Raw genomic sequence first — 10,774 nt, 5'->3', positions numbered from 1 at the left:
GAGCGCGACCGGCTGCGGCTGGAGAGGATGGACCGCATCGAGAAGGAGAGGAAGCACCAGAAGGTGCGGGACGGGACAGGGATGCGGGGCAGGGCTGCTCTTGCCGCCCCGCGGGAGGCGGAGGGGCCGGGGCCCGGCTGCCCCCGGATGGGGGGACATTCCCGGGGACTCCCGGATGGGGAGACATTCCCGGGGACTCCCGAACGGGGGGAGATTCCCGGCCCCTCCGCCCCCCGCACCCCTTTTCCCGCAGCCTCTGGGGAAAACAAAAGGGGAGGCTGAGCTGTGGGAACGGCCCGGCCCGGCTCACGGGCTCGGTGTGACGCTGCCGGGGCGTCTCGGAGGGTTTGGGTGTGTTGGTGTTGTTGTGATTTATTATTGGTGTGTTGTTTGGGGTTTTTTTTTCCTTCCCTCCTGGAAGTTTCCTTCCTTTTCTCCACCCCTTCCCCAGTTACTGCGCTTCCTTCCCGCGGTGTGTCCCCAGTTAGGACTCCTGCTCCATCCCCTCTCCTGCTCCATCCCCTCTCCTGCTCCATCCCCTCTCCTGCTCCATCCCCTCTCCTGCTTCCTAGCAGGCCAGGAAAGGTCCTTGGCAATAATATACCTTTCTCTCCAGAGTTGTTAATTACTTAGGAGTGTAGTCCTCTGGTGCACCCATCGGGTAGGAAAGTCGTAGGAGAGATGGAGGACCAAGTGATTTCAGGGCAGTGTTAGAGCTGAAGAGTGGGAAGAGCACTCTCCCAGATTCCTGCTCCGTCCTCTGTTGGTAAGGTGTTGTGCCTTGGTTTGATCTGGGATGGTCACAGTGTTCCCTGACCCCTCTCCTGTGAAAGCCCAAGGTAGAGATCATTTCCCATATCCTATTACCCTCATGTGGCAGGACAGCATGAGCTGTTCCACTTACTGCAGTGGAAGTGGCAGATCTGCTCTTTAAACCCTCCAGATAACTGATTGAAAGAAATGGTTCTTCTAGTGAGTCACTGTGCTAAATCACCACTGCTGCCTCATGCCATTCCTGCCTGGACACAGATTCAGAACAAAGAGGAGGCAGGAACTTTCTGAAAGAGAAACCTCAAACTTCAAGAGTTAGCTTTAAATAAATTCAAGTTTTAAAAAGAGCTAAGGGGCTTTCACTTAGCATACAAAAGATCCAGGATAAGTCCTACAACATTTTGCAGAGGATGTCTCAGGGCAGTGTCTCTGGAAAGGTTGTTAGAAGATCTTTAATACATAGAGCCCTAGTAAGTCTCCAGAGCATGACATGAGAAAGATTAGAGAACAGACAAAAGTACATGTACCAAACCTGTGCCTTTGCCTTCTGACAGACCCAGCTTTGAGGCAGCTGAGTGGTCCTGTACGTGTCTGGGCCCTCTGCTAGAATCCAATTAGCTCCTCCTGAGCCCTGGCTGCCAGAAGGATTTTTTGAGGGGATGTCACCTCTGGGAAGAACTGTCCTAAGTCCCATCTCCCCGTTGGTTGCAGAGAGCTCTGGATTGCCAGTCAGCAGTCATGCTGTATCTCAGATATTAACAAAATGCTGTGTGGTGAAGCTGAGCTGGGCTGGTGGCAACACCCAGTGCCATCGTACAGGCTGCTCACAGTGTAGGGGCTTCTGAAGTTCATCTACGTGTTAAGAAGTTCCCTAAGATCATGAGCTGTGTAACACTGTGCTTGTCAGATGTCAGCTTATCCCCCACCAGTTAACCATCTCTGCCAGCTTCTCTAATAGTCACAAAGTAGCTCACAGAGTGTTCAGACAATCCAGATGAAATTTTGGTGGAAAGATTTTGAAAGGGAAAATAAAACACATGATACATACATATTTTTAAATAGAGTTGGTTGCCAGTGCACTAAGTCCCTGTGGAGCAGTAGTGTCACATCCATCTCTCTTCAAGTGCAAGGGTCTGAAGAATAACTCTTCCACAGGAGAGGTACTGGTAGGCAGAAAAACCCAGAGACTGAGAGATATCTGTGACCCAAAAGCTTCCAAAAACCCATCATAGGATGGTGAAGGTTGGAAGGGACCTTAAAGATCATCAGGCTCCAACCCCCCTGCATGGGCAGGGACACCTCCCACAGCCCAGGCTGCACAAGCCCCATCCAACCTGCCCTTCAACACTGCCAGGGATGGGGCAGCCACAGCTTCCCTGGGCAGCCTTTTCCAGTGCGTTCCTACCCCTATGGTGAAGAACTTCTTTCTGATGTCTGAACCCAAATCTCCCCTCTTTCAGTTTAAAACCATTACCCCTTGTCCTATCACTGCCCTCTCAGGTGAAAAGCCCCTCCCCAGCTTTCCTGGAGCCCCTTCAGGCACTGGAAGCTGCTCTAAGGTCTCCCTGGAGCCTTCTCTTCTCCAGGCTGAACACCCCAACTCTCTCAGTCTGTCTTCAAACCAGACAAGTTTTAATGGTCCTTGGCAAGCATCAGTTTATGAGATTGTAGCACTTGCCTATAAACCTGGCTTAGCAGTGCCTGGGGTTTCCTGAGCTGGGCACCTGCAAGCCCAGAGATCTGTCTTCTCTGCCTGGTGCTTCTACTAATGAAGGTTCAGAAGTTCATTTCTGCTCCAATGCATTGGGCTTTTCAACAGCAATAAGTAAGTTCTGTCTAGGCAAGTATTGGTCTAGTTTGTAGAGAGCCACATATAAATGATACATGTTTAGATCATTTGTGGGTTTTGTGTATGTTCTATCTTGTTTTCATCAGCATGCTTGTAACTGATGAATGTGCTGGTTTATTATCAAAACTAGGTCAGCATGTTATTTTAGCTACAGAGTTATAATATGCAGCATCACTGCAAATAGTCCAGGTATTTGGCAATATAAAGTTTCATTACAGATTTGCTTTTCTCTCAAGATTAATAGTTTAAAGTAAAATAGAGGTGATTAATTAATTTAATTAATTATTTACTTTGTAGCAGTTAAGTCTGCACAGCCTACAACATCTCTATGTTACTTATAATCTGTTTGCATATAGTGTTTTCTATAAAACTTTAAGCACTCCCAGGCATGGTGAAATGACAGCAATGCAATAAAGGAATAAATGCTGGAATAAAATGGCATTTGGACCCGACAGGCAATAGGAACTTGATTTCCCATTATCAGAGCATACATTCAAAGTAGAAAGCTGTCCTTTAATCTCTCAGCAGAGCTTATTTTAGCCTGGAGCTGTGCTTGGCGGGGCTGTTGTCTGGCTGTGTTTTGTTGTTAGGTAGGAAAGGGACACGAACGTCCATGTCAGCAAGTGACTCAGCCTGGCTCGGGTGATTCGCACGCAGCTTTTTTGTGTTTGAAGCACATACATGAACATGGAGCAGAGGATGCCCCCCACTGCAGAAGTATGATTGAAGGCAAAGGCTTCTGGAACAAGTAAAGCTCTAAATACAACTGGTTTTCCTTGAGGAGTTTAAATGTTTCGTCCCAATTTGACCTTTGCAGGGATTGGTGACAGCTGCTCTTGACACAGTGTCCTGACAAATCGAGTTGTTGTTCTGACTGGCCAAACGTAGATGCCACTCAAGACATTCCATATAGAACAACTTCCATGAGACAAAGCACAGTTTTGTGTTTACTGGGTGGATAAGGAGCTCTGGGTTTGCTGCAGGGTATCACACATTCAGCATTGTGCTCTTGTGTTTCATAACAGAAATTGAGCTAGAGATGCTGCTCCTTCCAAACGAGCAGGTCTAACAACACTGGGCCGTGTTTCTGGGGCAGATACAACAGCCCTGGCTGCTGCTTCCTGGGCTGCAGGAGGCAATTCCTGCTCACGTTTGGTTATCTAATCTAACACAGAAGCCTCTTTAATATCATCCTCACAGCAAAATGAGGCACAAGGAGCCATCCTTTAGGTAACTTGCACATCAAAAAATGTTTGCATCAGGAATTATCTCCTCACATCTTTACATTCAGAGCACAAGGAGACTTTGGTGGTTGGTTACTTGATGCTGGCATTAGAGAAGCAGATGTCTTCTCAGAAATTCAAAGTAGTCTCATTTAATTGTTTTCTATAAGAATCATAGTAGGACTGTTACTAGTTTAATCTGTAAATAGTCCAGTCACAGACTTTTAATGTGTTTAAATCAATAAATGTGTTGTCCTGGTCTACCCCTTAGGAATTAGAACTGGTGGAGGATGTCTGGAGAGGGGAAGCACAGGACCTTCTCACCCAGATTGCACAGCTGCAGGAGGAGAATAAACAACTGATGACAAACTTGTCTCACAAAGACATTAATTTCACAGAAGAGGAATTTCAGAAGCATGAAGGCAAGTTCGATGCTTCAAATTCAGTGTTTGCTTTTTGATAAAAACTAGTACTTTATCAAAATATTTTGACTGGATTTTCTGGCACTTTTTTCTATAGATTAATACAGGTCTGGGCTTGGGGAGTTTGTTTTGTTTTTTTAACCTGATTAGAAAATCACTGAATACATGATGACACTGCAGACATGATAAGAGGACGGGGTAGGAGGGAAAGAAAAGCCTGAACAACTTCTTGTTTGGCTGAGAAGTATCTCTGAGGGTGAAGCTTCATTTTTTGTTCTATCAATTTCTTTTCCTCTTTTTAGTTTGCATTTTGCTATAAACATTCTTAATCTCTCCTTATATTTCCTAATACAGAGGGAATAACCCATTCAGCACCATTCAGCAATGCTTATTTCACACCATTGTGCACAAACATAAGTGCAACTGGTTATCTGTTCAGGATAACTCTGTAAAGAATTGAGGCTGATTTTACTCAGTTCACCTGTCTTTAGGGTTCCCTCACTTGTTTGGGATTTACAGTCAATTTAGAATAAGTGAAGAGAGAGATATTATTTTCCAGACACTGAAGGCTGGGATTTAACACATGGATAAACCTCTGCCCAATCCTGCACAAGTTGCACTTGCTGTCTCCCAGAGGCCGAGTGCTTCTCCCTTGCCATGGAGAGGAGAATAATGTCATCTTCAAAAAGTACATATTGTTAAACCTCTCAAGATCACAGCTTTTTTTAAGCAAATCAATGCTTTCAATTTAGGAGTCAATTAATGGCAAAGAAGTAGCTCAACATCAGCTTTAAAACCTCCATGGAGAATTTCAGACTGGCAGTGATGAATCACGGGCCATGGAGACTGTGACATCTTATTACAAAGAACCAACTTGTCCTTTGTTTTATTATTTTTTTTTTCCTTTTCTATTCTTTTTTTTTTTCCCTTCCAGAGGGTATCTAGCTCCCTGCAGCTCATGTGCTTGTATTTAAATATAGCCATACTCTCCCCATTCAGCTGGCCAAGCAAGTGCCAGGCATGCTTTTCATGTTATTTTTACTGTGTCTACCCAAATATGATAACACAAACAAAACCCATAAACCCAGGCCAGAGACCAGATTCTGGGATCACTGATCTTCTTTGGCCAAAATCATCAGTTTAAGTCAAATCACCTTCATTTATAGCAACCCCATCTTATTATTGGGACCTATGATATGAAACCCAACTGTTTTTCTTTTAGGAAATCTTGACATTAATGAATGGAGATAAATTTGTGTCAAATGACTTGTTTGTGTAGTGTCAAAAAGCAGACCTGCTGGTTTTTTTCAGTCTCCATTATTTGATCTGATGTGTGTAGAGTCTACAGAGGCAGGTTTTCAAGCTCAGGACTTTGTTAGCTGGACTGACTTTAACCAGACTCCAGCCTTCATATCTCATTCTCCCCTGAGCAGATAGCCCCTGGGATTAACAGCTCACCAGGCAGTTGAAGGAGTTATTTTTAGCACCAGCAACAGAGGCCAGTGGTTTGGGTGTGCAAGACACTGAGATTCAATCCTTGCCAATTAATAGTCACATTAGAGCCTCAGTTGAGCATAACAGAGGTGATTGATTATGAGAGGCAAGTGCAATCCTCTCTCAACAGGAGTGTTCTGCTGGGAGTCTGAGCAGGGCAGGGATCACATGAAAGGACTTGTTGCAGAATATTAACTGCACAGGAGGGGCTAAAGAGGAGTCTGCAGCACCCATTAATGCAGCACCCATTAATGCAGCTCCTGATTGGAATCTCCTAGTAAGGTGCCACAGGCAAACCTGACCCAAGGTGTGTCAGACAGGACTGAGCAGGCTGCTTTCCAGGGCAGCAGAGGAGCTGCTGCCCCAGGGGAATGCAGGATGGCAGCAGCTGGGAACCTCTGCCAGGCTGCTGTGGAACACACCATTAATTCCCTTTCAAAAGTGGAGGCAAACTTTTCCTCTGAATATTTAGGTAGTATTGTAGTGCCACAGTGGTACTTTGGCCTGTTGGGATAGATGTATAAACACAGCAGAAAATAGGTCACTAAACATTGACATAAAGGATGTTCTTTTTATTCCCATTGATTTTACCTTTTTTTTTTTTTTTTAGTTTCTTTTTTAGCTGCTTTCCTTTCCTTTGCTCCAACAATGCTGTGGCCACAGCAACTCACAGGATGTGCCTGGGGAAGCCAGCTGGGTGTGCCATTTAAGATTTTGCAGATATTAGACTTTGTATCATTTAGAGATAATTACCTCACATTTAGAACACTTGGTGATTTCCCTCTCTGCCAGTGCCTGAGGAAATGGAAGGAGGTGTGACTGTTTCACAAACACTTCCCACCTTTCCTTTCCCCTGCTCCTGAAATAAAAAGGATAATGTAGTCATCTGTGCACTCAGTTGAAGCCTTTTAGGTTCACCAGATGTTGGGGAGAAAAATGAGCATAGTGGGAGGAAAAGCAGTCAGAAATGAAATGGCACTTAATTCTTTAAATAGCACTTGCTATCTAGAGATCTCAAAGCATCTCACAAGTATTAATAAATGTAGCTGCACTCACTATTCCTAGCTCCTACTGGGGTGAAACCACCAGTCTGAAGTTTCACTCCAGTCCCTCTCTACTCCAAGGCAAAGTTTTGGATTTATTTTTTGAAATTATTTTTTAATATAGCTGATGTTTTAGGCCCCAGCCCTGAGACTGGCTGCACAGGGTGGATCCAGGAACCTCTGAGTGGGGTTTGTGGATACAGCAGTGAACCAGACCTGTGTTGTGGTAGGAGAGTGTGGATCTTTCAGAACTTAAGTAGCAGTTTGTGTCAGTGTCTACTTGTCCTTCCTGGTAGGTATGAGCTGTTAGCACAGTGGAGAATTAAAATTGTCCTACAAAGAGCTAGAACCTACAGCAGAGAGATGATAAGGACCAGGGTCCAGAAATAAAGCAGGCAGACCTCCCACAGAACTAAGATGAGAATGTAATACTAGAATGTGAACACCATGTGGCTCTCAGCTTTTTCTGGAGCCTGACAGGAACAGGTCCTCCGAACCAAATCCCTGGCCAGCCACAATCACCATCCCCTTTCCCAGCAGAGCAGTTCTCTGCTGCACCACAGCTCTGGTCCCTTAGCAATGAGGGATGGGAGATGCTCTTCCCTTCTTTGCAGTGCTGTGCTTTTGATGCCTGCATGGGAACCCACAGGTGCTGCAGGAGTGCACATCCACCCAAGAGTGACTGGTTTCTCTCTCTCTGAGATCTCCCTGAGGTTTCTCTCAGGTTTGTCTTGCTCTACTGTATTATCCATTAGCTCAAACTGTAGGTGACCTGTGAGCTGGAGTTCCTCAAGGCATGCAGCCTACATGCTCTTTTGGGAGCAACTTTGGAATGCTCTGATGAGGGAAGCACATAACCAGAAAGTCTTGAGCTGATAATAGAAAACAGAGACTTGGCTGGTTGGGCACATTTGCTATGTATGCAGCATATTTCTGATGTGGGAACTGCTTTAATATATTAAAAAGGAAGTGGCTTTCCAGCCACTCCTGAGGGCTGAGTGACTTATCACCACTCAGTTTGTGAATGGAGGAAGCTGAGGACTCAAGTAACTCCTTTGCCAAAGGTAATAGAACAAGACAGCAGCAAGCCCTGGCTTGGAGCTCCTGCTTGGACTGGACTTTAGCCAGGGCAGCCACACACTGCCCTGGTCACAGCCACTCATCTTCAAGCCATCCTGTAGGATGTTGTGCAATGGGATTTGATGTGACAGTGTAGGACCATCAAACTGCATGTCCTGGGCTTCTGAAGATCCTGCTTCATCTCCCTTTCACCCAACACAGAGCTGGGTTTCAACACAAAATCATTCTAGTCCAGGGCACCTCAGCTGGTTTGGCTCTAGATCCAGTCCACACCAGTGAGGTGCTGTTCAGATCTTGCTGAGGACACAGACCATCTTTTTTACAGCTTCCACAGGATCTTGGCCAGCTGATTCTACAGATTCTCACACAGATACCCAAGCTCCCTGGAGTGTGTGAAACTACCTAGGCAGCAAGTTGTAGCAGTGTCATTCTGCTGTTATACATGTTTCTGAGGTCTCTCAGTTAATTTTTGAAGGAGTTCCTGTGCAGTGGCTTTATGGAGGGGGTTGTGTCATCTGTATTCCCTGTTACCTTGGAAGTAACCTTCAAAGCATCTTCCAACAGCTTCTCAGTAATTCTACCAGCAGGCAGCTTCCAGAATCTTTACCTCAATATTGCTCACTGATATTGTTCTCAGTCTCAGCAGGTCCCGATTGTCCTCAGTTTGTTTTCTGTGCTCTTTTTTTTTATCCAGGCATGTCAGAGAGAGAGCGGCAAGTCATGAAGAAGTTGAAGGAAGTGGTAGATAAACAGAGGGATGAAATCAGAGCGAAGGACCGGGAACTTGGACTTAAAAATGAGGATGTAGAGGCTGTAAGTGCCTCTTAGGCTTCCTGTTTCTCTTCTTTCTCACCCGTACTTCCATAGCCTGGTTTCCCACACCAGGGATGTACTGTGCTTACCTCTTTGCACAGAAGGGGGCAGGAGGAAGGGGCCTGAGCCCAGCCCAGCTCACTTACTTTAGTGAGCAGAGGGTCATGGAGAGGATGGGTGGCCCTGGGGACCACAGCACACAGACATGGCTTTAGTCACCTCTGTGAATCAGACTCTGCTGTGACTTTGGGAATCACATGATGTCTTGGTTCTTTCTGTGTCAGGAGCAATGACCTCCTTACCCATATTTTGTTTCCCATCCTCCAGCTGCCTCTTCCCCTGAGGCCGTGGGACTTTCCTGGTGCTAGTGAGGCCAGACCTAGATGATCTCTGCTCTACCTACAGGCCACCGGCAGGTGCTGTGGCCTTTCCAGTTGGTTTTGTCCAAATAATGCCCAGCAGGTCACATCCTGCCTTTTAAGAGAGCCTAGGAGCTCAAAGCAAAGCACTTAAAAATTGAATACTAAGGATTCCTCTGTCTCATCTTTCTCTCTGGGTTAAGATTTTATTCAGAATCCCATAAGCCACCCTGTCCTTGAACTTTGCTTTTCTGAAACATTGTACCAGAAGTGATGGATTTGTTTTTAGCTGGAGAATTCCCTGTGCTAAGGGAAAAAAATGCCTCTTTACTATGGAAACCAATTAAGTTTTGGTGACTGCAACTGTAGGAGATAATTAGATATTTAAAAAAAAAAAAAGACAAATATGTGGGGGAGAGAAGGAGTGGGGAGATTAAATTAAACAGGAACCCACTACTTTTTCTTTACCGTGGTGTGTGGGGCTGAGCCATCACAGCTGAGGGCTGAGTGGGTGCTGACCTATGACATCAATGTTTTGCAGCTCCAGCAGCAGCAGAACAGGTTAATGAAGATTAACCACGACCTGCGCCACCGGATCACTGTGGTGGAGGCTCAGGGGAAGGCGCTGATCGAGCAGAAGGTGGAGTTAGAAGCATATCTGCAAACCAAGGAGCAGGAGATGGGCAACCTGAGAGCAGAGCTGGGGAAACTGAGAGAGAAACTGCAGGGGGAGGACAACCAAAACGGGGAGGAAGTAAAGGTAAGGGGCACTTTTAAATCACTTTTTAAAACAGCCTTTGAAAAGCTTTGGACTGATTTGTGTAAACGTGATTGCTACAGATCAGAGGCAATGGTGGGGGTCAAGGAGAGCATCTCCTGTTCAGCAAGAGGTACAGAGAGTAACATCACTCATTTTACTGGGACAGGAAAGGCCCTGTTAGGATGGATGATCTCTCAGTGGAACAGACTCTCTTTCCTAAAGGAGGGAACTGGGGGCACTGGGGCAGAGTGGCAGCACAGGTGGCAGTGGGATGTCTGCACTAGAGACCTTCTCTGCCTTGAGACCTGGTGCCCATCGTGCATCCTAGGGAGTGCAACCTTTGAGTCGTGCACCAGGCTGCAGAATTCACCAGGTACCAGAACAAATCTCTGCTTCAAAGATAGTTTTCTATTAAAAGCATGGTGAGGCAATCCAAAATCTCCAGGGTATCAGCTGTTAGTTTGTACTGGAGGCTCATGGTGTTTTGGTTGTGCTGTATTAGTATTTTGGGGTTTGTTTTGTTTGTACACACCAAGCCCTTCCCCCAAAGGAAAACAAGATGATCCCTTAACAGTCTGAGCTTTCCCAAAGATAAACAGCCTTGTGAGGATGCAGATATGCAAGCCCTGACGGGACCCAAAGGGGCTGTGCACTGATGGTGGTGCATGGGAACCACAGTAGAAAAGAAATGGTGCCAGTGAGGTCCCAGAGGCAATGCAGGACTCAGCACACTTGGTCCTTGCAGTGCTCATGGCACTTATGATCTGTCAGGACTAATCTGCCCTTCTGCTACCAAATCTACATATTAATATTTTAAGGCACTTTTCAGAGGAACCAACTTTGGTCTTATGTCTGCTTTAGCTTCCTGGTAGAGTTTGTGCAGTCAAGTGTTACTAGCACCAGTGTTCACAAAAAGCAAATGTTACTGACTGCATACTCAAGTACTTGCAGGAAGAGGCA

The 10,774-nt window shown here is 45.9% G+C and overlaps 1 protein-coding gene across 1 annotated transcript in view; it reads left to right on the top strand.

The window, feature by feature from the left end:
* Nucleotides 1-6: 6 nt before the first annotated feature.
* The window catches only part of RILPL1 (Rab interacting lysosomal protein-like 1), a 19,736-nt gene continuing 8,968 nt past the window's right edge, over nt 7-10,774 (top strand). Inside the window, exons 1-4 of the mRNA XM_009997605.1 lie at nt 7-63; nt 4,115-4,265; nt 8,577-8,695; nt 9,596-9,814. Of these exons, the coding sequence (XP_009995907.1) occupies nt 28-63; nt 4,115-4,265; nt 8,577-8,695; nt 9,596-9,814 (525 nt within the window). The 5' untranslated portion in view covers nt 7-27. The remainder of the gene's footprint in view (nt 64-4,114; nt 4,266-8,576; nt 8,696-9,595; nt 9,815-10,774) is intronic.

The sequence above is a fragment of the Chaetura pelagica genome, unplaced genomic scaffold (assembly GCF_000747805.2).
Source record: "Chaetura pelagica isolate M959 unplaced genomic scaffold, ChaPel_1.0 scaffold45, whole genome shotgun sequence".
NCBI classification, from domain to species: domain Eukaryota; kingdom Metazoa; phylum Chordata; class Aves; order Apodiformes; family Apodidae; genus Chaetura; species Chaetura pelagica.
Note: the sequence above shows the minus strand (reverse complement) of the source record. Positions and strands in the feature narration are given on the sequence as shown.